Here is a 26,964-nt window from a genome sequence, read left to right on the forward strand (position 1 = left end):
ATTTGATACCATTGACATTTTATAATTCTTGTCACCAATGTCAATATCACCAAAAACTAATACTAGTGTAACTAAATAAATAAAAAAACAAACTCAAGACATGCAAACAGCCAGTGATAAAATAAGAACAAATAAACGAATTACAACTACAACAGAACAAAGACACTAAAATAGACCTACCTGAAAAACTTCAAACGCTAACTAAGAAATCCTACATAAATTGTATAAAGGAATCAAATGTATATATAAAAAAAACACAGTGTAGTCTTCACTGTGTAAATTAAATTTACATTTGTTTTTTAAAGTTGCATTTAGTCAAGAGCAATGAGTGATTTTTCTCTCTTTTGTTGTTTGATTAATATGAATATTAGGCTGCTGTCACTTTAAGAGCTGACCGGATCCAATATACTGTTACACATGCTTTTCCTTATCACTTAAAGCATAAATAAATTAATTTACTAGAATACTTGCAAAGACTGCTCACTGAGCAGCGGCTTTATGTGCGTGCTTCTTTCAGACAGCACACTTTTTTGTTTGTTTGTTTGTGTGTGTGTGTGTGTGTGTGTGTGTGTGTGTGTGTGTGTGTGTGTGTGTGTATCTTTAGGTTCTGTCTTTAAAATTACAGTGTGAATGCTAAGCAAACCAGAACTAAATGTATCATTTTCTTTATTGATCGGGAACACAAGAACCAAGAGAACCGAAGGACAAGTGTGAACACGCCCTAAGAGAATAACGGACAGTACACAACAACTATAATGATAATGGCACAGAGGAATATGTCATGGAATCACTTTCAGGCAGAGGTGGAAAGAATATTGAAATTTTACTGCTTGACAAGCAGAAGTACTAAAACTAAAATGACTCGAAGTAAATACCGTAAGTAGTTTGCTGAATAACTATCCAAGTATCTACATTACAAATTACTTCAGTTAAACTAAAAACAAGAAGACTATGAAGAAACTTTGATTAAAAAGTGTTATTAAACAAAGAACTGAAATACCAAATGTTTAAAATAACAGTATTCTAATTGAAAAGGCATTAACTCAGTACTTATATTGACATTATATACTGACACTATTTAAAGGACACCAGATTTTCAACCAGCTTTGTATTGTTTGTAATATAAACAGAATGTGTCATCCAGTGGACTTTAGACAGCCATAAAAACTTTTGTATCATGCGTCATCCAGTGGACTTTAGACAGCTGTAAAAACTTTTGTATCAACTGGCAGACTTTTGCATAAATACACTGGGACACCTGGATAGAAGTATCATGGGGAAAGAGTAGACGTTGTTCATTTACTTGTACTACCTACATCGTAACAATACAAAACTGGTTGCAATTCGGCGAAGTTACCCCTTAAGCCCTACTTAGCCCTTTCCTTACAATCTTGTCACAGACTTACATATATAGCATTTTTCTCAGTTAAGCTTATGATTTACATGGAAACATTACACTCATTTAAAATGTAGTCTACTTGTTTGATTCCAATAGTGGAGGATGGGCACTTGTTTAAACTAAGCTGGCTATAGTTTATTAAGGCGCCTTTTCATGATAATAAAGAGCTCCATGTCAGCCTTTCCATTTTGTACTACACCTGCTAAGTGGAGCTAGGTGAGCATCGCATGTCAATTATTTAATTCAATAGCAGGGTTTGATATTTGCACCAGGTCGTGTTAAATGTTGCTATTGTCATGTTTCAGTGCAGGACAACCCCTGACAAAGAGCGTTTATGAGCAATCAACATTTACAATTGATGAAATTATTTTAATAGTTTAAGCACTATTTATTGATAGCACAGCTTTTAAAAACTCACGGCGTAAACTGCTGTCTCTGGCTCATGGTGTGTCCCAGTCCCCAATAATTTAAAGACTCAGAATCACTGTCTTAACAACTGAGATTTCGGTATGGAGATAGGATTAGGATTATGATTTGGTAAAGGAAAGGTTAGGATCATGATTATTCAGTAGTACTACAGCACAGGCTGTATATTAGCACAGTTTAGAATTTAGCTTTTAGACTCTGAATGAGTGCTTGAATCAGGAAATGGTTGACACATGATGTCAGAATTGACTGCCGGATAGTGCCGTAAGATGCTGCCAGGAATGTTCATAATTATGCTCACTGTCATCATCATCACCAATCTGTTGTTCTCTGCTGACAGCCATTTCCTGAACCGAACTAAAGAAACTTATTTTGCAAAGCTACACCTTATCATTATCTAGCTTCTTGTCTGACTCATGAAAAAAAAAAACGCAGATGAATCGCCTTCGATAATGAACGCGATATTGCGTAGCTTGTCAGTGAACTACAGTTCTGTCTATTAAATGGCGCTCCATTTGATAGCAGGTGATGGCAATTTAGCGGTAATCAGGGAACCGGCTTTACTGAGGAAATGCGCGTGACAATCGCATGCGATATATCGCCCAGCCCTAATGTTATGTTAGATTTTATGTTAAGATAAATTCTCTTAACCCAGTTTTTATTGTTCATTGACTACTATTATTATCATCAGTGTTGTGGAAAGTTACTTTTAAAAGTAATGCATTACAATATTGTGTTCCTTCCTAAAAAATAGTAACTAATTGCATTACTTAGTTACTTTTTATGGAAAGTAATGGGTTAAATTACTTTTGCATTATTTTTTTCACCTGGGCTGGGCTTGCTGGTCTTTTTTTTTTTTTAAATATATATATATATATTTTTGGCAAATGTAAAGGCCCTTCCACACCAAAAGTGAAATGAATAAGCCTCAGGCTGAAGGAAATGTAAATTCACACCTGTACAGTAGAGGGCGCATCTCAAATAAACCGTTCAGCTGTGCTGCCATTCTGGATTGCAGAAGAATAGGATGCAGAAGAAAGTTAAACACATACTTCAGCAATAAAAATAAACAAACAAACAAAAAAGAAACGCAAATGTGATGTTTATCTTAAGTCTTTTTTTTATTTCTTAGTATGGTTGTATTTCTTAGTATTTCTTAGTATTGGATCATTGAAAGTCAGCAGCAAAGATGTTGCTTAATAAAGTGAGATTAAACTCAAAGTATATTTGTGTTAACATATTTTTGCAGGTTTGCATAATGTTCTGAGTTTCACTGTTTTTATTCATTTTGATGAATATTGAGTGTTTTTGTGCAAGTGAGATGAGCGTTATCATCTCAGTTATTTAAAAAGTAACTCTGATATTTTATTGCAAATTTAAAAGAAGTGTGTTACTTTACTATTTACTTGAAAAAGTAATCTAATTACATAACTCATGTTACTTGTAATGCGTTACCCACAACACTGATTAGTATGCCATTCATGGGTTTATCTCGCCCAACAGTGCAAACATTGGGTTTATTATAAGCGAGACGCTCACATTCGCTCTAGACTGAGTGTTAGCTTACTTAATCGCTTACTCATGATACATAGCAACACAGCTAAAAGTATTTCTAATATGTTAGAACTTTTATTGAATGTAGATTTACCTGTTGAGACATGCCTTCACAAGCACCCGTAAGAGCTGTTTGTGATGTTTGAGTTGGGGGTGGCACAACGCGTGAAAGTGTCTTTTGCAAAATATGTTGTATTTCTGTAATTTCGGTATGTGCCACTAGTGTCGCAAAAACAACATACTTCACCTTTAAGTAAAAGTACTACAATTTAATTTGAAAAGTTTTTTTGTACTCAAGTACTGTCAGTTTTTAATTTGTTACTTTCTACCTCTGCTTTTAGAGTTAAGTTTTTTTCCAGCTGTTAAATGATAAAAGGATCAAAATCCATCAACTTTACAGCGTGTGCAGTTATATTGACAAACATGAGTGCACGTCTGACTGCCTATCCTTCAGTCAACAAAGCCAGCACAGTCCTCTCTCATATTTATTTATTTAACAGCGCTGTGATTATTTTGTTCTTTTGGGTCTTACAGTGTTTTTAATTACTGGTCCTGGTCAAGCAATGTTTTTTAGGGGTATTTCTCACCATTTTGCTTTCTAGGGGCCAAGCCCTGAATGTTTTTCTGGTTTTCACAAAATTATGGTCAGGTGGTTTTAATAAGAGTTATCAAATGATAATCCTTTATTTAGATTTTTCAGTTAAAGTGTTTGATTCAGACATGTCCAAAACAGAACACAACTCTATAATTTTCTCTGAGAAAAATGAATCACTTACTTGCTGTTTTATATTGAGAAAAAACTAACAATAAAAACATTTAAAATGGATTGTTCATAACTTGCAGTTTTTTCCGCAATGTTTAGTGTGTTGATTCTCCACTTATGTTTAATTTCTAAGAAGGTGGAAGCTGTAGGGTGTTCTTGGTCCCTTAATTACTACTACTTATTATTTTATTGCTCGAGTTGCCCATTTGTTTTGTTGTAAATGTTCTGTGCTTTTGTACTCAGGGTTGGATGAATGAGATCTACAGCTATGACCCTGAGACATATCATGCCACACTCACTCACTCAGTGTATGTGCGTCTGGAGGGCTCTGTCCTGCGACTGTCCAAACCTAACCGCAATATTCCCCGCCGGGCAACCTTCAGCGAGCTCAAACCTGATATCACCTACATTAGCCAGAAAATCTATGATCTTACTAACAGTAAGGTGGGTGTGCTTGACACTGTCCCTCTGTGCACAACCTGTTTTTTTTTTTGTTTTTTTGTTCTTATCCTAAAGTTTTAAATGTCTGCAATGAATTCAGCCAAGAGCGCTTAATGTACAGCCCTATTTAAACTTGGTAAGGATGCCATAGTAATATTTGCATAATGGGTGAAACCTTTTTTCCTTGCATCTAAGCGGCTCTGATGCAGCATTTCACATTTGTACTTACCTAAAATCATTGTTCTTTTGACAAACTTTTGAAAAACAAAACTCCTTAAACCCTTTAGTTTGAATACATACTATTTAAAAAAAAGAAGGTTAACTTTGAGTTCTTGTATTACAGATCTACCTGGTGCCTCAGAGCCTGGCCAGGAAAAGGGTGTGGAATAAGAAGTATCCCATCTGCATTGAGCTGGCCAAGCAGGATGACTTCATGGCCAAAGCTCAGGAAGATAAGACCGAGGTGGTCGAGGAGAAGACCCCTGCACCAGGAGATAAGACTGAGACAGTAGGCACTAGTGAGGAACCTAAGAGAGCACACACACAACCTGTGCTCTACCTGTTTGGGAGGACAGGAAGAGACAAAGAGGAATGGTTCAGAAGGATGCTGTTTGCATCCAAACTGAAATATGAAGCCAAGAAGCCCACGGGCCTGCCTACAAGTAAGAGTGAAGTTCACATTTACAAGTGGTGCTTGATTCAAATCATCAGTTCTTTCATTAAAGGGGCTATATGTAGAATTCAGAAACTTTTGTTATTAGCGATACCAGTGGCTGTTAAGTGAACTGCAGCCAGTAACTTACTGCTCGCACTCAACATACAAGAGACCGTGATTCAAGGCCCCGATATAATGAAGTTCTTTTTGCTTAGAAATAAAATGAAGTTTGAAATACCTTTGCTGTTAAATACTGTTAACTAACATCCAGACGCCACCCACACTGCTGAGAGCGACGTTTAGATGACTATGTAAATATGTGCTGCACGCTTTCCTCTCAAAAACAAAATAAACACAACAAAAATGATAGCTCTGCGAAAGCAGCAGTTCAGAAAGCATCTGATCATAGCGATGATGTGTATATGTTTGCACCAGCTCTGCAATTCACCGGCATCATGTTGAATGATGAGGTCATTAAAATTACACTAATAATGGTTTGATTATAAAGTATATTTGAGACTATATAGATCTGTATATGTGAGACTATCATTTGAATGAATCCCTTTTCTTTGCATGACACATTGACATTACAGTACAGGATTGCTCTTTCGGCATTATCCTGAACATTGTGTAAGCATTCATTTCATGTGTCATTGAATGGAAGAGAAGCTCTCGAGAGCGTAATCGTCACATCTTTTTGATTTTCCTGGCAGAAACGTCCTGAATCCTACAGGCTTTCTTAGACAACCTAGGACAGGGGTGGCAAACTCCGGTCCTGGAGAGCCACAGTCCTGCAGAGTTTAGCTCCAACCCTGATAAAAACTCACCTGCCTGTAGCTTCCTAGTAACCCTTCAGACCTTGATTAGCTTGTTCAGGTTTGTTTGATTAGTGTTGAAGGAGAACTCTTTTCGTTCTCCAGGGCCGACATTTGCCACCCCTGACCTAGGAAGTCAGGGAAGGTCTTGTTTTTATACGTTTTGTTACAAGCTGTTCACACATTGTAAATAAAAAAGTGATTAATACATGAAAATTAGTACACATAGCCCCTATAAGAAAAAGTACTGTATATTTCTCATTAGATTTTGTTCTTGTTCAAATTAATAATTGCTTCTACTCTGATCAGTGTTTTCAGGTTATAGTAATGAAATGAATACTCTACAGATGAAGTATCTGTTGATGTTTACAGCTGTTTGTATTATTAAAGAATAAGTAACATTATTTCCATGATCTCTCTCAGCAGGCTGTCTGGCTCAGAGCCGCAGCAGCAGTCGTGGCAGCCTGGATGAAGTGCTCCAGTCTCATCCCAGACAAAAAGACCTTGGTGCCAGTGTCAAACAGAAAGTTCTGGAATACAATGTCTACATGGCCAAATATGTCAGCCAGTCCACTGGCAGCCCCGCCACAAGCCCTGTTCAGAGTGCTGGAAGCAGTCCGGGAACCGTTAAAAAGGTCCACAACATTTCACAATGTCCATTTTTCAGAAATCAGAAAACATCTTACATTTAAAAACCAAACATCAACTAAACTATCTCAACCCGTCAAATCAACTAAACTGAAGATTAGATGGTATAAATATTCCTAATCTTAATGGTGTACCATTGGATGAGCCATGTTTGAAACTATTCTATTCTGAAAGACCTGTAATCATACAAATGAATTCCATAGTATTTCATAGCTGTATTCTATGTAACATGCCTGTAACACCTAGCCTCTTGTGGTATACTTTGGTAAAACATTAGGGGATCTTTTAGAAATATTATCAACTTAGAGTACAAAGCTTCCTCATTGCCAGAAAACAATGAAATTTAGTCTGTGATGATTCTTTAGTGTCTTCCAATGAAGAACTGTTTACTGTTGTGTTTGTCTCATAGTTTCCAGAGAGTCGAGAGCAGGAGGCAGAGTCTGAGGCCTGGGTCAATGCTCTTTTGGGCCGCATTTTCTGGGACTTTCTTGGAGAGAAATACTGGGCAGACGTTGTGTCTAAAAAGATCCAGAAAAAGCTGAGTAAGATCAGGGTGAGTACTGATGTATACATCTCAGAGCAGACTATCTGACTGTGTTTTATTTCAAACAGTAACTTAGTGTAATGATTATTACAGCTGCCGTACTTCATGAATGAGCTGACCCTCACTGAGCTGGACATGGGAATATCCATTCCCAAGATCCTTAGCTCCTCCAAACCATCTGTAGATCACAGAGGTAAGGCCTGGTCTGTACTTCTGAATAAAATATCTATATATTTCAGGGCTGTTGATTTAATGTGTTAATTTAAATTATTAGTTATGGAAAAAAATAACACGTTAAAATATTTAACGCACCCATCCCTGACCTACGTAGTTCATCTTACATTTGATTGGTGACGAACATGAAGCAGGGCGACAACTCACTGCGTGATGGAGCCTATAGAATGCAGTTACGCCCCTAAAATTCAAGATATTGAGGGGAAAATACTCAAAGTTTTTCTCAAATTTATATCATATGTTATAGTTAAGCATTATCACGAGCGCAGTATCGCACGAGCGCAGTATCGCACGAGTGCTGTTTTTGTCCTGAATAGCACAAGTATAAATGTAATATTGATTTTATACAAAAGTTCAATAAAGTTAATGTGTTATTTCAGACACGTTATTGACTGTTTTTGCTCAATTTTGCCAGTGAAAATATTACCTATAAAGCCAGAACAGAACTGTTGAGTGTCTCCAAGCAACACACAGCGGTGCTTTGTTTCTGAATGAATCCGTGTTTTGAACGAATCAATCGGGTGAACTGATCGATTTGGGAGATTCTTGACAGAATTGGTCTCAGACGTCAGACCAACATTCATCCAGCAAAAGTTGACTGAGGACATCTATAAACCATAGTAGGATATTACTCTCTTGGCCATAGGTATTGTAATAATATCCTAATACTGAGCCAATGCCTTATAAGAGCATGCAGCAGTAATCAGCATGCACTGCACTTTTAATAGTCCACGATTTTGTCCAACTTTTTCTTCAACCACCAGAACACTTATTTACATTTATGCATTTTGGCCGATGCTTTTATCCAAAGTGACTTACATTGCATTAAAGGTATACATTTCATCAGTTCATGCATTCCCTGTAAATCGAGCCCATGACCTTGGTGTTGCTGTTTGAGCTACAGGAAGGCTATAATGCTAAAAACAGTTAGAAAGGTGTTTTAAACAACCCCTAAGTATTAAACTTGGCTATGTAAAGGCCCAGAACACTTTAGCAACCTACATGAGCCCATAGCAAGAGTCACCAGGTTACATCTTCATACAGGGTCCCTAAGAAAATCATGTTTTGGTTCTTGTTTTGCCAGTGTCCTGTGATCTGGTTCATTTCTTAATAAAAAAAATGTCTATCTATACATACTCAAATAATTTACCGAAACCATTAGATGTGCCTCACTGACAGAGTCAAGTTATATCCCTGCTGTAATGCATTGTACCGATGGAGCAGCAACCCTGCAGTTACTGCTCCGGTGGATGTGTATGATTTGGTAAATGGCCAGACCCCTGCCAGCTTGTTAAACTTCTCGTTCGTCATCTAGGAAGCAGCCCGCTGAGCTCAGAGGATCAGTGTGTGTCTGAGCCAATCAGAGTAAAGCAAACTCGAGCACTGACCTTTCACTCGCTCAGGAGGAAGTGTGCGTCGTGACAGTATGGCTTTTAAGATTTCCAGGGGTTCACTAGTGACTCCTGCATCAGTTTAATCAGTGTATCCTCACGCTGGGTGTAGAGTCCAGCCAGATTCATTTGGGGGATGATGTTCAAATCAGGCAAATGTAAAGCAAAGCTTGTTGTTCAGGGGACAATGTGGGCATCCGAATTCATACAGGCAACTGGTGGCTCGTTGTGTCAGAATAGTAGAGAACCAAAGTAATCGTGTTTTGTGAGCTACTGAAACTTAATAATAAAATGATGATGAAAATGTATCAATAATTTATCCTATAATTTAGAGCATATTGATTTCAAACATTGCAGTTGGATAATCACAATCCAGGATATTATTCTCTGTGGAGAGTTTTTTTGTTGTTGTTGTTGTTTAATGCAGTGACATTCATTTTAAAGTGTGACCAAATATGTTTCGGCAATCTCCTTTTGTAGGCCTTTGGTTTGACTTGGAGATCTCGTACAACGGTTCCTTTCTTATGACTCTTGAAACCAAGATGAACCTGACCAGACTGGGAAAGGAGGGAGAAGGCTTAGGAGAACAGGGAAAAGAAGGGTAAGAGAATGGATGACATTTCTGATGCATACAGGTTCCAAATTTCTAGGCTTCTTTTTTTTTTTTTTTTTTTTTTTTTTTGTGAGATGCTGTGTTCTTTTGATGGGTTATTTTTCTGTTGGATGTATTTATCATTTACTCTTTTTGCTGTTTCCGCTGGACTCATTTCTTTGTGGATGTGATCCCTTTATGGTGAGTTGAATCAGGGCTTTTCTGAAATCTCTCATTTTGTTCTACATGCTGAATGTTTTTGCTGCTTCTCAGATTTTCACTTCATTCCACATCCGCTATGTTCTGCATGCGCTTACAGAAGTTCTGTTCCAAGCTCTTAAGCATCAGTGGGATTGCAATAAGTGATGCATGTGATTCTGCCTCTGTGTCTGAAACATACAAATGATTCCTTAAGATGCATTTTCGTTGATCAAATCACAAGTGGATGACACTAAATACAGGTGTAAACGAGGTGTATAAAACATTTTGAGCACTTTCGACCATTTCCAGAGGTAGTCGAAAATGCATTTGACCGGATTGCTTTTGTAGTGTAAACTCTCATGTGGTCGAACAGCCACAAAAGACTACTGACTCTCTGCCTACTGACCTAATGAGTAAACATTATGGGAAGCGCTCTAGCCAGATAGGATTTAAACTTTGTCGGCTGAAGACCCAAGATTGGTTTAAAGACAAAAAACATACCAAGCACAATGTTCTCTCACCATTCCTGATTTCTAACACACACTCACAGCGTTCGGCCGGTCTTGCAGCTATCAGAGCAGAAATGAAAGCTGCTGTTCTCCATATGTTTTTCTGTCGTCTCCAGTCACATTCATATGTAAATTGTACAAGCTTATTTTGTCCATTAGATCAAAAGATCTGGAAAAACCATACATTCACCCGCCCATAAACCCTCCCCTCAAAGAAATCATGACAGAAGTGGTTGAAAGTGGACAAAAGAGACGAATTAAAACACCAGGTGTAAACAGGAATGTCTCCCTTGCCCACTTGTGATCCGATCAACCAAAATGCATCTTAATACCAGGTGGAAAAAGAGCCTAAAAGTGTTACAGCTCACTAGGGTTCGGAACAGAGCTTTAATCTTTATAAAGATTTTTTTTTTTTTTACTGTGTATTGCTTGTGTTAAGGGCCATGTCAACTCAAGCACAGGTGTGTTTGCAAGAGCTTTGCACATTCCCTTGCTTTCAGAAAGCCAGTTATAATAGAAATATGCTGCATATGCTTTTGTCTGTTTGTGTGCATGCACTAGACCCAGACCACGCACTTACTTCCTGGCCGACAGTGATGAAGAATCGTCGAGTGCAGGATCTTCTGATGAGGAAGATACTGCTGAAGTGCCTGAAATTCCAGGAGTGGAAGGGTGAGATTGAGAAACTTTCCATTTGCTTCTGTGTTTAAATCTGGATACGTTTAAAAGCCCAAAACAGAGCTCTTGAGACAGAATCTGTCTGTGGGTCCAAGATGGATGAAATGTTTAAGAGTCAACCCTGAATCCAGTTTAATCTAAAGCAAATTTTTTATTAGTATTTCAACTTGTTACCATGAAAATAGCCAAGGAAGCTGACATGGCATTAAAACAGCAGCCAACTGATCAAAGATGGCCACACACCTGTAAAACATACTGCATGAATGACTCTTTTCTTCACAGCTATGTTGGGGGACACCGACCCAGCAAAATCATGCGCTTTGTGGACAAGATTGCCAAGTCCAAGTATTTCCAGAAAGCCACAGAGACTGAGTTCATTAAGAAGAAGATGGAGGAGGTGTCCAACACCCCACTGGTCCTGACGGTTGAGGTTCAGGAGTGTCAAGGAACACTAGCTGTCAACATTCCACCACCTCCAACAGACAGGATATGGTATAGTACATTCTTTAATATCCTGTTCAAATGGCAACTGCACAGAATTATGGTCAGTAGTGAATGCGTCCAAAAGCTTAAAAATGTCTTAAATTGGAGCAGAAAGCCTTAATATTAGGGCTCTATGATTTCCGCAATACGGAAAACGTGGGTGGAATCACAGAATCCATACCATAAAAATGGAATTTACTGTATAATGTGGAATATCAAGGAATTTGTCAAATTTTGGATGAATAAATCAAAAGTAGGTCAGTACACTTTAAAGGGTTAGTTCACCCAAAAATTAAAATTTTGGCATCATTTATTCACCCTCGTGTCATTCCAAATCTGTAAAACTTTCTTTCATCATATAAAGCGATCGTTTATGCTTAAAACAAGAACAAATATCTGTCGGTGGGTATGAAAATTACTTTTTCATCTGAATTAAGTTGATTTTTCTGAACCCGTTGGCAGATATTTGTTTTTGTTTTAATCATATCACTTACAAGACCAGATTTCTTATCTTATGTCATTTATGTAAAGTCAATGTATCTTGATTTAAGAATCTTAGATTTGCACAGGAAAACAAGACAAAACTACTGAAAAAGTAAAAGAAATTGGAAAAGAAATAGAAAAAGAAACCACTTTTTACAGTAAAAAGCTTTTACAGTACAGTAGGTACAAGGTTTAAGGTACAGTAAAAGTTATTTCCATATTCTAATGTTTGAGAGCAGAGCTATTCAAAGATCTGTTTTAAATTGTATTTTCAGACTTTGAAGTGTTGCTAATGTATGCTTGTATGTTTCATAGACATTTACATTTAGAGAACATATTGATGTGTAATGTTCCCTTCAATTTATTCCTTTAATGTTCTTTAATTGGCCTTAAAAAGCTCTTAAAAGGTCTTAAATTTACCTTTATAAAACCTGAAGAAATCCTGAAATATTAGCTTAGATTTCACCAAAGCTTTCTCTATTTTGCTGTAGATCATCAAACCGTTACGCTACCCCAGAAGTTACACTACCTCAGAAGACGTTATGCTAGCTCAGTTTCGTAAGATACCTTCATGCGCATACGCTGCATGCAACGTTATTGCCTGATAACAAGTCAGCTGCCTAAGTTTTCGGACACAGCCAGTATCTTTGGGCATCCTAAATGTCGCTATCATGCCATCTGCTGGTCATAATTCAGTACATGTGTCAAGACATTTCATGCCTCTGTTCAACGATTGGATTTAAAATTAATTTAAAAGATTTCATTGCATGAATGAAGCTCACGAAACTTGTCAAAAATTTAGCCAAAAATTTAAAGTAAGAAATAAGGAATTATATTTTACTCAAATACCAAGTGTCCTGAAGGGCAATTAAGATTTATTTTTGACAGTTAAAGGGTTAGTTCACCCAAAAATTTTAATTCTCTCATCATTTACTCACCCTCATGTCGTTCCAAACCTGTAAGACATTGTTCATTTTGGGAACAAATGTTTTTATTGAAATCTGAGAGAATTCTGTCTCTCCATTGAGAGTCTACGCAACTACCACTTTGATGCTTCAAAAAGTTCATAAAGAGATTAAAATTTTGATTAGTCGCAATTACTTTATATGATGAATTTAATTTGTTTTTAGTGGCTTTTTTTAATGCAAGGAATGGGTGAAATGATGTTTTCAGAGTGAAGACATGTGGACATGTGCTTATGTGGATGTTTCTGTTTATTTCAGGTATGGTTTCAGAAAACCACCTCGTCTGGAACTAAAAGCTCGGCCTAAACTGGGCGAGAGAGAGGTTACTTTTGCTCATGTGACAGACTGGATAGAAAAAAAACTAAATCAGGAGTTTCAGGTAAATTGATTGGTCTTCTCAAAGGTGTTATAGGATAAGAATTGCCATTCGTTAGTGCAGGGGTTCTCAAATCTGGCCTCGAGGTCCACTGCAGGCGAGTTTGACCAAGCTTGAAGCTAAATTCTACCGGACAGTGGACCTCGAGAGCCAGTGTTAGAAACCTCAGCATTAGTGTTTTTCCCTCTGTAATTAAGAACTGCAAACCCATAATTACCAGTTTGGAATCAAATACATGCAAGTACCTTTGAATACACTATTTTAAAGGTGTACTTGTTACAGTGTAAATACACACATACTGTACTGTAAGTACTGAGTAATATTAATTATCAACACGTGTTTACTATAATTTATAGTACATTGTATATGCACCAAACTATCCTTAACTTATATTTGTTTGCTGATATTAGACTAGGCTTTTATGTTTGTATTGTCATTACTTCCTGTTCTTGTCCCTCTGATGCCTCCATTACCTTATGCAGAAAATATTTGTAATGCCAAACATGGATGACGTCTGGCTGCCTATCATGCACTCTGCCATGGACACACGTTCCAATGCCAATGCCTTGAAGGACGAAGAAACCTTGGACCATGAGGAATCCCTTGATGACATGTGAAGATATGTTGCTGTATAAATCAGAAGATAAATACTAAAGTCCCATGAGGGCAAGACTATACCTGACTTGAAAATTACAGGTGCCATATTGCCCATTGAATAGAGCTGTGAAAAATCTGAACACATCCATAACTAAAAGAAAGGACAATAATGCTTGCTTGCTTGCTTGCTTTTGATTTGATTGGGACAGTCCGAATGCACATGCTGTTGGCCCTCAAACAGGATAGAGATTTTGGTGATGCACTAAAATGCGTAAAGGTGATGGATGTTAAACAATTAGTGAAGAGGCAGTAGAACAAGGAAAGTCTATATGTGACTAGGTAAAGTGTACACTACCTCTGTTTGATGCACGCTGACTTACCAAAAGTCCTGGGGTCGCATGGCACAACCTAAACTCTTTCCTGCAATAGCCCAAGGCCTGGTCAGCAGATATGATTTACAATATGAGGGCTCTCACTGGACTTTTAGTATGACAGGGTGCCTGCAAACCACCTTGGAGGGTTTGATATTTGAAGACCGTGAATCCTTGAGTCACATGTTACAACATGTTTAACAGAAAGCCAAAAGGGGGCAGATTTGCACCCATTTTTGATTTCCTCATGATTGTCATATGCTTCTAAGCAACAAATAATTTCTTAGACACAACAGACCTACCATTACACCATTATCCTCTTCCATTCACCGCTGCCTGAGCCTTCTGTGTGGCGCCCGATTATGCAATTAGATCAATTTCACTGTGCTCAAGCGGGACACCAGCCAACAACCCTTCATTCCTAGGCGATCCCTACCAAAACAGACTATTCTAGTGGATAGGGTTCAAGAGCTTTCTATGTGAGCTATATCCAGTCAACCATTGCCCCTCTGGGTGTAGATCAGTGGTTCTCAAATGGTGGGTCGCAGGTCTGTTCTCAGTACAGCAGGGGGGGAAACATGCTAACAATGCTAATGTGCATAGTTAGGGTAGCTAAATAAACAGACTAATCAACTTCATAAACACTTACCCATATCTCTGTATAGTTTTAGTTCGTCATCTAATCAAACCTAGTGTATTTTGGTGCAAATTCATGTCACAGAACCCAAAAAGATGTCAATTTGTAGGTTAACCTGGAAGGCTAATTGATCTACTGGCTAATCTAGAATTTTTTTTTATTTTTATTTTTTTTGATTGTACGAGTAAAATTAGGTGTGGTAAACATCACTTAAAGAGGCTTACACATTTTTACATAAATTATATATCAAATGTGAATTTGAAGCTGCTGTTTTCATAAATGTTAAGTTGCTAGATGAAGAGTACAACCCATAAATGAACATCCTTGTGGTTATTTGTATTCCTTTAGAACCACTATTCCTAAACCCCATGGCAAAGTCCCATGGATTGAAAAAACTAAATCTCTTAGAGGTTTTTGAACTAAAGCCTGAATGGCTCTATTTGGCAGATGCTGATTGGTTGTGTGACATGCCCTTACCTTCAAACCATTCATTATATATGGTTATTATTCACTTGAAATGAAGATAATTTTGCGCTGACCACAGTGTTTTATGTGGTGAATTATTGGATTCTTGGGCTAAAAACAAGTGCTATTCTATTAACAACACCGATAAACTCTTATGTTGTGTACATGTGGAGAAGATTGTTGAATGTACAAAGCATTTTTGTTCACCTTGTTTGGCATATTTTGTCAAGTGTTGATATGTGTTCATTGTCAGGTAGACTTTTTTTTTTTTTTTTTTTTTCTCGTTATACTGCGCTTGCAGGTCATATGGTGTATAAATCAGTTAGGAAGTTTCTGTTGGATTAACAGTGGCAAGTGAACTTTGCCATCTAAAATATCATGAATGAATTTTGACATTCGTCCATTATCAGATACTCTACAGGTATTGACAGGTCTGAGAAAGTGTTTTATATCCAAACATGACAAGGTCTGTATCTTAGCTGGTGCTAAGGTGTCAATGAACGTAAATTGTGGCTGTTTCCACATACATTTTGGACTTGGGTCCAAATAATCAATACTAAATGTACCTTGATTTCAATGCGTTTACGTTGAATGAGTTTGACTACAATATTGCCATTCACAATTTATCTTTTGTGCGTGCTCTGCCAACCGCTTATTCCTTTGCACAATGTTTTATGTTTATATTGTGTTCGGCCATATTGACAACATGATTGTGTGTGGAAATTGATAAACGGCTTTTGCAAAAATAATTCCGGTGTTTCCAGTAATTTTTTCAAATGCACTTCAAACTTGTATAATTAATTCAGAATTTTGTGGATTGCTTTTAAAAGAGCAACTTGGAGGGAAAAGCCAAGAGGCTCCAGTTATAACAAGCCTTTACTGTTGCACCGTTTCTTGACCCGAGTGAGCCATGAAGGGGCTCGACAGGTTCAGTGACAGTGCGCCCTATAACACAGCAACAAATAATAGACACAGACAGCCAAAGACATCCATTTTGTTTTATTATGCACAAACTCAAACACATACAGAATTTTGCTTAACCACAAAATGTCCTTTTACCCTATTAAAGTTATACATCTCACAAAAACACATGGCAAATAACTCCGATTTGTCTAGAATTAAACACATTCATTACAGATAAGAGCATGGTGTGGGACATACAAACCTTAGCCTCTTCCAATTCACCTTCACCTGTGTCAAAAGAAAAGCCTCCATTAACATTAATTCCAGCTTTAATATCAAAGAGACGTGTAGTCGCAATCCAGTCAGTGATTTTAGTTAACATCAGTGTTAATCAGCAGTCTAACGCAAAGACATCATTCCAGACCATACAAACTGATAGCATTTCATTCAAGGAATTCAGGCCTGGCCTTACCGAGAAAAAAAAAAAAAAAAAAAAAAAAAAAAAAAAAAAAAAAAAAAAATCACTGGCTCCAGAGTCCACTGCAAATAATCCTAAATGGGGACAAATACAAATAATCTGTTAGTGGTATATTCATATGAAAACAAAGCTTGATTAAATAAACGCGAATGTAATTTCAGTGTAAATGCGATCGGCCATGCTGCAAACACGTGCTCAGGGGCCACTGCATTAACATTGCCGTTATGCAACCAACTAGTACGCCCAGCTAGCAGTTAGTTTAATTATGGATAATCAAGCTTACTTACTGACTAGCCACACATTTCTTAAGAAAAACAATAAGATAAGTTGTTCCAATTATTTTAAATTAATACAAACTAAAGTCAACTTTAATGTTACTTTACCAGCAGATACACTCACCTTAATTTGTCGACACAAGAGCTCATTTGTTCCTCAGAATAAATGATAAACGAGTTTCTTCTTCCTCAATTTCATCACTGTTGAGTTTACCTTTTTCTTTCAAATTCTCTAAACTACGGAAGTACAATCTTAACATCAGCTCCACTCACTCCAGCCTACAAAACACAGTAAGGCTCTGATTCCTCTCTTCTCCCACTATGTATGGCGGACCGTAAAACTCGCAGGCAACGTGATCGGATGTGAGGGAAGATGCCAACCTCCGCGGCTCACGCATTGGACAAAGCGTAACTGTAAACGCATCACGTGTTCCTTGATAACCAATCACATTATAGCAAATGGCTTGTTCGAGATGCATCGGCGCTCGCAGACTGATCACCGTATGACATCAAAGTACCGCGAGAGCGGGACACTTGTTGCGCCACCAGCAACTATAAAGCTTTAAGATTCATCAAACTGTGTAGTATGTATAATATGTTTGCATTGGTATTATGAATGATGAAAACACACTGGCATGTTTTCAATTAAAAAACAAAAACGCCACAGTTTGAGGACACTACAGAAATTTATGAGACGTATACAGTAAACCAATTCCTACCCTAAATTAATAATAGTAGTTAATAGTCTGTTTTTGGCCTTTTAGCTGAGCCATCCATATAGCAAACAAGATTAAAAAAAACGCATGATAAAAGAACACATATTATGCAGACACTTAATAATTAATGGTATTAGATGATATAGATTAAACTTTCAGTAAAACGTTTGCAATGGGTTTGTAAAAGCTGTTTTTATTTTTGCTGCATTTACATGTTTTGACCAGCAGGGGTCACCAGCGTGTGGCATTTGAAACAGTGAATCATTTTTCGAAGCAAATGGTTCAAATGATTAATTAACTTAACTAAAAGTCAAAGTCAGGTTTATTGTCATTGCTAACACAGTCAAGGGCAATGGAGAAAAACAAAACGTGGTTCCAAATACTACAGCAATTAGAGACAACAATAAAAAGGACAGAAAGAGGGACGTAAATATAGTGGAGCAAAAATTGAATAATGCCTAAAAATAAATAAATAAAAATAAAAAAATAAAAAGTTGCATCATTGAGGTCGGCCTAACGTGTATAACAGCTGTTATGATGTGCAACAGCTGTGTAGAGTAGTGGGGACCCTTCATCTCAGATTTCTGGTTGTCCCCTTCCCACCCCCAACTGAACTAAATGATCCAATTGATTGCTGTATGGAAGTAAGCTATTTCCTGTGAATTTGTGAGACTTCTGGTTGATTAGCGTCTATAGCCTACGTAAATAACTAGAAGAGCAACAAAGTAGTAAATGGTAAAACAAGCTATGTTACAAACCAGTGTGCTTATGATTACAATAATACAAGAAAATAATATAATACCAGTTTTCAACATCAAGGAGCTTAACACACGGTTTTTCTACAGCAAAAATAACTGGAATCGAATGAGACATTCAAGCTAATAATATCTGCCCAGCCCCTGCTCTTACCATAAAAATAAGGTGGATACTGTGATGACTCATTTAAAAAAAATAAATAAATAAATATATATATATATATATATATATATATATATATATATATATATATATATATATATATATATATATATATATATATGCAACTGGGGAGATGTTTTTTTGACATAATTAAATTATTTAAACATTATAAAGTATTTGTTTACTTATTTAAAGTTATTTTGAACAGCATGACGAAAAGACCAGTCGAGGAAAAAAGATAATAAATAATAAAAAATATCAATAATAATAATCATAATAAAAAGATTAAAAAAGATTACAGTTGCTATTTTGTATTACCCACGTTTATTATTATTATTATTATTATTATTATTATTATTGTTGTTGTTGTTGTTGTTGTTGTTTTTGTTGTTTTTGTTGTTACTTGTTTAATTTACTCTTATGTAATTTGTATTTTATACGTTGACAACAAAAAATAAAAAAATATTATGACTCCTCGTTTCCGGTCCAAGGTGAAGTGACGACGTTTCACAGCTCCGCCTCCAGGGTGTTGTGCGCATACGCAAGAGCAGAAAGAGGAAGCGAGCTGATAAACGCATTGAACCCGTCTGTTCAGTAGTAACCAGTACAATGACACCGTAAACTGTCGTAAAACAAATCTATATCTGCCGTATACTCAGCAAGTCTGCGTGTTTATATGTGTGTATGATGGCGTGGGGAGTGTGTAGCAGGGCTCTGGTGTGGATTATAACTGCGGTCATGTGGTGGAGTCACAGCAGCCTGATGGTGAGTGTAAACATTACTGATCGATTAACGTTACTCGCTCCTGAACTCGTTGATCACTGTAACACATGTCCTTAATAGTGTACCGCATTCATTACTGGAGTCAGACGAGTCATGACACTGCTGATCGACTGCAGTCCTCCTCCTTTGACCTGTGGCCCTCTATTAGCTTTTAATTTATTAGTCTACTCATTGAATAGTTATAAGGCTGATCTTTGTTTGCCTGCTATTTGGTCTGATTGTATGGACAATTAAGATATTTCAGTTATGCTCATGCAAAAGTATATGCACGCTCTGATCTGAGCAGAAACATCAGTTCACTAGCTTTATATGATAGAGTAGATACTGTATGTCTCTTAAAGTTTGTTAGTAAAATAATGTGGACGATCACTAGTGTCAGAGAGAGGTATCTTGAGTTTTGTCTGGATTGGCCTGCAGGACATTATTTTGTCCTATCCATGCTGCCGTATCATGGTATGTCTGGGCAGTTCCTTCCTATTCTTTGCTGAAATTTTCTGGACTATGGTCTCCTTTTTTATAAATTTATTAGAGTGTCTTTGTCTTCAGAGTCAAGAACAGCATTAGACAGTATGAGCCTTTCCAGAACACACTTTTTACTTCCTAAATATCACACTAAAATTACGGTGGTTTAGTCACAGACTGGCAGTGGTGTCGCTTCACCTGCATCTGATAACTGATGCTGAGATGCGCAGACATCAGTGGGCTGCTGTGGAGTGACAGATAAAGATCTAGGCTGGCAAATGAAAGGTTTGAGAGGTCAATTCATAAAGTTTCACCATTTGTGCCTAATATGATCAAGATAATCCAGGAACATTGAATATAAATTCATTGCATTTTATATATACGCATTATGTAGAACTCTCAGTTAAATGCCATATCTGCTCACTAGGGATGTAACGGTACATGTATTCGTCCCGAACCTTCACTGTAGGGATAGCACGGTTCGGTGCATAGAGTAAAATGATGAATACAGTCAGTCACAAGCTCATTCTAATCCAGAAGGTGGTGCGTGTGATAATGCAACGCTGTTTGCTAACCGCCACAACGGGAAAAAAGCAGAAGAACAAGAGACGATCTATGCACCAACCCAAAACAAGAGTTCAGATGGCATGCAAGAGCTTGCTAGTAGCCCATACGCTGAGTTTCAAACTTCATTAAAAGGAAACTGGGATGGAAGAAAATGGCATCCTGTTTGTTTTCATTTATTTTACAAAAGCACAATGTTTTGTTTTTATTGTGAGTGTACAAAAATAAAAACAGACCCTTTTTGAATGTTGTCTTACTCTTAGCTGTATGACCAAAAATGACAAGGTATTTCAAGTTGTTTCTGCTGTTATAATGAGACAAAATCATTTGGCATTGTGCTGATTTGTGTCGTGGAAATCTCATTACAGTTTAAAATAAATATTAAATATGCATGTCCTGGAAATGGTAAGCCTCAGGTGTCGCTTCACTCGCTGTCTTCTCGTGGAAACATGAAGTAGGCTCAGATGTAGATGGCACTTTTTCTCCTTCTCGCTCATCTTTCCCTGATTTCTTGAGAAAGCGTAATATTAAACTTTGTGCAATATGTTAATGAACTCTCACTCACAAGAATATGACATTGTAGACTATACACAACATGTTACTCAAACCAATAAGTTTGAAATCATCCATTGGATTTTGCTGCGCATCATTGGTAAATCTAAAGGTACTGTACTGTACCAATTACCACAGGGGGGACTAAATGTCGCTAGGTGGAACAAACTGTAATTTGTACTACTGTCTGTTCAAAATAAATGAAATGAAACTTAGCATTGGTTGCTTTTTCCTGTTGTACCTAACTCGTACCAAACCGTGAGCCCTGTATGTACTGAATTGTGACTTCTGTGTACCGTTACACCCCTACTGCTCACATAGCCCGCTATTAAGAAACCATATAGGTTCAGAATTTTTTAGACTCCATTAAACAAATTTGAAAGTTGTGAAAGCATGTGTGATTTTGGACCTTTATTTCAGAGGTCTTCAACCCTGCTCCTGGCAATTTATATCCAGCCTACATCAGCTTGTATTTTCCGAGCAATCCTGAAGGGCTCAATTAGCTGGTTCAGGTGTGTTTGGAGCTGAACTCTGCAGGAGCAGGGCTAAAGACTTCTGCTTTGTTCATTACATGCCATTGTACAGACTGTCTATCTCGTTTTCATCCATGTTAATTTCAACATAACGTCTACCCTGACTAAGGTCTATTGATTTTTTTTTTTTTAATGCCTGGACTTGTAGCACACAGGAAATGAGTGACTCATGATTGCAGCAGGCCTGTAGCAGAGAGCACATGGCCGCTGACAGATAGAGGTCTGTGATCATCTCTTATCACAGTCGTGTGTGGCGAGAGCAGAACTGACATGTGATAGCCATACTAGGCCATAGCGGAGGCCCAGCTCTTGTGTTTCTGACATTATAGCTGAGTCTCATTTCGGAGGCTGCATCCTCTGGAGGTCGCATTTGTCGGCCACATACATATTTGAGTCGGTCTCATTTAAGAAAAGTAACTGTTAGATTGCAAAATAAGAAAGAAATTACAGTATTTCACAAGGTGTAACAGTCAAATTTATTACGGTTACTTTTCTCAAATAAGACATCCTTGTTGACGTATGCAGCCTACAAATGAGACCTCCAGAGGACGCATCCTCCGAAATGGGGCACAGCTATAGACACTCAACACAAATTCATTATTAAAGGTGCAGTATGTAATATTAATAGCTAGTGGTTGAAATGGGTACTGCAATCCAAATTCAAAATATTGGAGAGAGTTGTTTCTCCCGCCCCCGCCTCCACCCCCTCAGACTCGATGCTCATGTCAGGTTGCCAGATTGAGGACACGCAACAAGAGCGAAAACAATTTACAATGGAAGGCAACGAGCCTTACAGATTTATCCATGTTTTAATATGCTTCCGTTCATAGAGCTTTTTAGATGGATGCTGAGGCTTTTTAGGTCAGGTAGAGTCTGAGATCTCTGACCCAGTTCATTTGCTGGCTTTCATGGCTGCAATACACTGTATTCTACCTACTGGCAACCCGGGGTGTCGAAATACTATTTGATAAATTGGCAGGGGACGGGATCACACAGCCCAAAACAGAAACAGACATTCAGACATGGAACTCGCATTTCAAAGTAGAAAAAACGCAGGATTGTTTTTTGGAGAATGTGAACTTAGCATGTTTCCTAAATATCTGCAAACATATTATGGTGTTTTTTTGCTTTAGTACAATCAAAAAATGTACATAAACAAATTGTGCAGACACTTTTGTCCAATTGACTTGCAAAAGACTTAAATCATGCTGCTCAGTACTAAAAGGTTTGAAGGTGCATTTATATTAGAGATTTGTTTTCCTTTTTTTAGATGACTTCACTTGAGATTCTTAGCTTTTTGGAAAAGAAAGTCTTGAAATGGACTTCGCTATTGGCCCTTTGGGTTTGTAATTTGCGTTAGTTGGATTTTTATGGATGTGGATTTTACAGCTCTTCCTTATTCTTCTGTACCTTAATGATTAGCGGTGTACATCTCATTACCATCTATGGCTTAAATAAACATCTTCTCTCATATCTAATGACCCCCTGATACTTCGCTGGAAGTTTAGACATTTTGGAGAAGAGTACATTAAGTTGGATAAAGTTTATAATGGATAACTTTCTTGTTGAATACAGTGGGCAGTAGGCATTAAAAATATACAAATGTGCTATATTGTCAAATATTGTGCTATATAGTCACATCTAAATGGTGTAAAATGCAGCAGAAAGACTGTTTTCTCGGCCTAAACTGGTTTTTAGAAAATAGTTACAACATATTACATAAATTAAAGTTTAAATTGCAGCATACCAGTTATGATTAGCAGTATATGTCAGTAGTCTTTAATGAATGCACATGTTGCAAGTGTCTATTAAAATAGTTTCTCATATTTCCCTTTTCTGCTGTGCAGTAGGAGAATGAGGATGTGGAAGGGTGGACCTGCGAATCACATGTTTTATAAAGCCTCACTCCAGCATCAGGCGCTGCTGTGTACAGCTGTGGACACATGGCTTGCATAGAGCTCAAATTAATATGTTTTGCACTGCACTAGCTAGGGTATTATTATTATGCATTGGGGTGATGCAATGTCTGCCCTGTTTTATTTAGCTTCATAGCAACTGCTTGCTTTTAAGCATTTTAGTGTTCATTAAATTAATGAGTGCCCACAGTTAATTTATAATTTTAGATTAAGCAGAGTTTGACTTTTGGTGTTTTTGCTCTCGATTCCTCTTTAAAAGAACTCGGTAAACAAAAAATATAACAAGTATAAAACAGGCCTTTCACTTTACACTCTCTGGCCTTAAAATTTGGCTCACATGTAATTTTAGTTCATTTTAGTTGTGACCAGATCTAGAGACCATTTGGGTGTTTGGAAACCGGTATGATGTGGGTTTTTTTTGAGGGAGGAGCCTACCCTGGTGGCAGAAAATGAAGGGCCTGATAATACTTCACCCAAAATTGAAGAATAAACTGGTGTGACATAATTTCAAACAAAATCGGGCCAAAATGAAGTTCGTGTGAGTTTGTTTCAGGTCTTTTTTTGGGAGTTCGAAACAGCTTGCCAAAAATAACTTTCCAGAAAAGTTTGCTCTGAATGCTAAGCACCTTCGAACTACCATTGGTGAATGGTGATGATGTAATAGTGACGTAACTGACCTCTGCTCACTATATGCACTTTGCATTAATGTTGTGGAAATGGAAAAAAATAACTTTCCTCAGAATTGACCGTTCACAAAGTCCCGCCCCCTTTAGTTACTGTTGCTATGTCTGACAAGCCATGCCGATCTCTCGCCACACATCATGTTCTCACACAGTGAAAAATACATCACGGAGCAAAGAAGACACTGACAACGCATTGACAGAGAAGACAGAGCAGGTTACTTTTGATATGAAACAAAGTCTCACATTTCAAATTTTGTCATTTTTAAATAAATTAAACCATAAATACCATTTTGTAGCTCTTTAATGTGTCGTGACAGATCGCTGTAGCGCCTCAGTTCAAGCGGCTCATGAACCGATCATCTCTTCCTAATAGTTCTTTTATAGCATCAAGTAAACATGAATGAACATGAGAAGGAAACTTGTTTCAAACATGGAAAGACGTCAGTATACACACCATTTTTCAAGTTCAGGTCCACCTACATTAATCCGTTAACTCCCCTGACTGCTTTGTCAGACAAAATGGCGGATTCGGCATTATGATTGGTTAGATCGCCTGTCAATCAAACTCCTAGCGAAGGGTCAATTAGAAGCATATAAAAAAAATGTGACACACACATTTGTGACACATAATATTGTGACACACAATATTATAATATGGACCAATGGCATTTGAGAATGTCCATGGTAAATAAAATCTAGTTTAAATCTAGTTTAAAACACATTTATCAAGTACTTTGTATTCACATTGGTTTCATATAATTTTGAAAAACGATCAACTAAGTTTTTCAGATGAAGCAGTTTTGTTAAAATAGTTTTTCTTTTCTAAATAAAAAGATCTCATTTTTTAACTTTTTTTTTCCCCCGTCATTGACCTATATGCTTACCATATTTTTATGTCCATAAAACTACAATAAGTGGTAAATCTGTGGTGTCGTTGTGAACCTCTAATGCCCAACAATATTTGGCATCACACAAATGTAGTCATGAAGTACATTATAAGTGGTCGAGATGACACTGCGGGTTGAAGCAGCCTCCCGAGATCTCTGGTGTCTGTTTGTTTTCATGTCGTCCTGAAGTAATCTCCAAGACCTCTGAAGGAGCGTTTGCAGTGTGATGACTGTGGTATCAGAGTTCAGAGAGGGCTGCGGCTGTGGCACCAGCAGATGTGCTGGATGTTTTCTGTTCTCTCCTGAAACCAAGAGCACGCTGCTGCTGTGTTTCGATGGTGATCGGGTCCATGTTAGGTCGTGAGAGATTGCACAGGTGTGTAATGTTTGCACTGACTCAGTTACGCTAACTGTCATATTCAAGCCACTAAATCTGCAAAAAACAAAACTGATTATCACTTCAACATGTCATCCAGTAGAATGTGTAGTGTGTGTGTGTATGTATGTATATATGTATATTATATATAAAAAAATTTTTAGATCAGTAAGATTTTTTAAATGTTTTTAAAAGAAGTCTCTTCTGCTCACCAAGGCTGCATTTATTTGATCTAAAAAAAAAAACATGAAAAAACAATAATATTGTGAAATATTTTTACAATTTAAAATGACTGTTTTCTATTTGAATATATTCTAAACTGTAATTTATTCCTGGGCCATTCCATGTCAAATCAACCAGAGGTCCCCGGCTCAAATTTTTGATTTTGTTAATAAAATGTAATGTAAATTTACTGAGCAATCCACTATTTTGTAGAGGGGGGGTCAAAATGATCATTTTCACCTGAGATTTGGAGCCAAATTAGAGGGATGTAAAAAATTTAGAAAATGATGTAGAAAAATTTAGACTTTAGAAAGATGGCAGTATTGTTATTTTATTTTTGCAGAGATTAGTCTATTAGTAAATCTGTTGACTTTAGCCATCTTTGTTTCATTATATGCCAACAGTCTAAATATATATCTGTGACATTTAATATTTTGGCTTTCATCACTATTTTTGTTTGTCCTTTAGCAGAAAAAAATAATAATAAAATCAAAGTTTCTGAAATTTGATTGATTTGACACAGAATGACCCTCCTGTGATCAAAGTTGAATTCTCAGCATCATTACTACAGTCTTCAGTGTCACATGATCCTTCAGAAATCATTGTAATATGCTGATTTGATGCTCAAGGAAATTTTTTTTTTATTATTATCAGTGTTGAAAACAGTTCTTTCATGAGTAATGAATAGAAAGTTCAAAACTTTTATAACATTATACACTGCCATTAAAAAGTTTGGGGTCAGTAAGAATTTTGTTTTTAAATAAATGAAAGAACGTAATACTTTTATTCTTCAAGCACAGATTATATTGATCAAAAGTGAGAATAAAGACATTTAAAATGTTACAATTTTTTCTTCTTCAGATAAATGCTGTTGTTTTGAACTTCATATTGATCAAAGAATCATGAAAAAATTGTACACAACTGTTTCCAATGTTGATAATAATCAGAAATGTTTCTTGAGCATCAAATCATCATGTTAGCATGATTTCTGAAGGGTCATGTGACACATGCTGCAGAAAATAATAATGATGCAGAAAATTCAGCATTAGCATCACAGGAATAAATTGCATTTTACAACATTCACATAGAAAACAGTTGTTTTAAACTGTAATAATATTTCACAATATTACTGTTTTTGCTGTATTTTGGATCAAATAAAGATTGTAAAAATAAATAAATAATGTGAATTTGGATCAAAATGGTGAGCAGAAGAGACTTCTTTCAAAAACATTCAAAAATTCTTACCGATCTAAAACTTTTGAATTGCAGTGTATATATAAAGTCTAATTGTTTATTGAACCTGCACCCAAACTAGTTTGTCTAGGTAAGCAGGGTCGGGTGAATTAATGTGGCTGAACAACAGTCTGTCTAGAGGTCAGGTGTAGCTATCAGGCCTGGTCTGGTGACTTACTTTGAGTGATCACTGTGCATTTCTTTCCTTGTCTGAACTTTTTTTTTTTTTTTTAATC

The 26,964-nt window shown here is 36.9% G+C and overlaps 2 protein-coding genes, 1 long non-coding RNA gene and 1 other non-coding gene across 14 annotated transcripts in view; 2 read left to right on the top strand and 2 right to left on the bottom strand.

The window, feature by feature from the left end:
- The window catches only part of tex2 (testis expressed 2), a 51,912-nt gene extending 35,493 nt beyond the window's left edge, over nt 1–16,419 (top strand). For 7 of the 11 annotated variants that reach the window (XM_048190735.1, XM_048190744.1, XM_048190787.1 and 4 more), the window contains 10 exons: nt 4,386–4,586; nt 4,927–5,245; nt 6,477–6,688; nt 7,111–7,254; nt 7,339–7,438; nt 9,351–9,471; nt 10,734–10,844; nt 11,133–11,342; nt 13,040–13,160; nt 13,640–16,419. In XM_048190735.1, the coding sequence (XP_048046692.1) occupies nt 4,386–4,586; nt 4,927–5,245; nt 6,477–6,688; nt 7,111–7,254; nt 7,339–7,438; nt 9,351–9,471; nt 10,734–10,844; nt 11,133–11,342; nt 13,040–13,160; nt 13,640–13,774 (1,674 nt within the window). In that variant the 3' untranslated portion in view covers nt 13,775–16,419. The other 4 variants (XM_048190799.1, XM_048190793.1, XM_048190801.1 and 1 more) reach the window with 4 other exon arrangements.
- LOC125250675 lies at nt 16,036–16,171 on the bottom strand. The gene has a single exon (XR_007180836.1). It is a non-coding gene; the product is annotated as a small nucleolar RNA SNORA50 (small nucleolar RNA).
- Nucleotides 16,212–17,252, bottom strand: LOC125268547. The gene is made up of 2 exons (XR_007184927.1): nt 17,008–17,252; nt 16,212–16,682 (listed from the first exon to the last, which is right to left on the bottom strand). It is a non-coding gene; the product is annotated as an uncharacterized LOC125268547 (long non-coding RNA).
- A 1,772-nt stretch (nt 17,253–19,024) lies between these two features.
- The window catches only part of ern1 (endoplasmic reticulum to nucleus signaling 1), a 37,620-nt gene continuing 29,680 nt past the window's right edge, over nt 19,025–26,964 (top strand). The window contains exon 1 of the mRNA XM_048190827.1: nt 19,025–19,282. Coding sequence (XP_048046784.1) covers nt 19,202–19,282 — 81 coding nt within the window. The 5' untranslated portion in view covers nt 19,025–19,201. The remainder of the gene's footprint in view (nt 19,283–26,964) is intronic.

This window comes from Megalobrama amblycephala, linkage group LG1 (assembly GCF_018812025.1).
Source record: "Megalobrama amblycephala isolate DHTTF-2021 linkage group LG1, ASM1881202v1, whole genome shotgun sequence".
NCBI lineage: Eukaryota > Metazoa > Chordata > Actinopteri > Cypriniformes > Xenocyprididae > Megalobrama > Megalobrama amblycephala.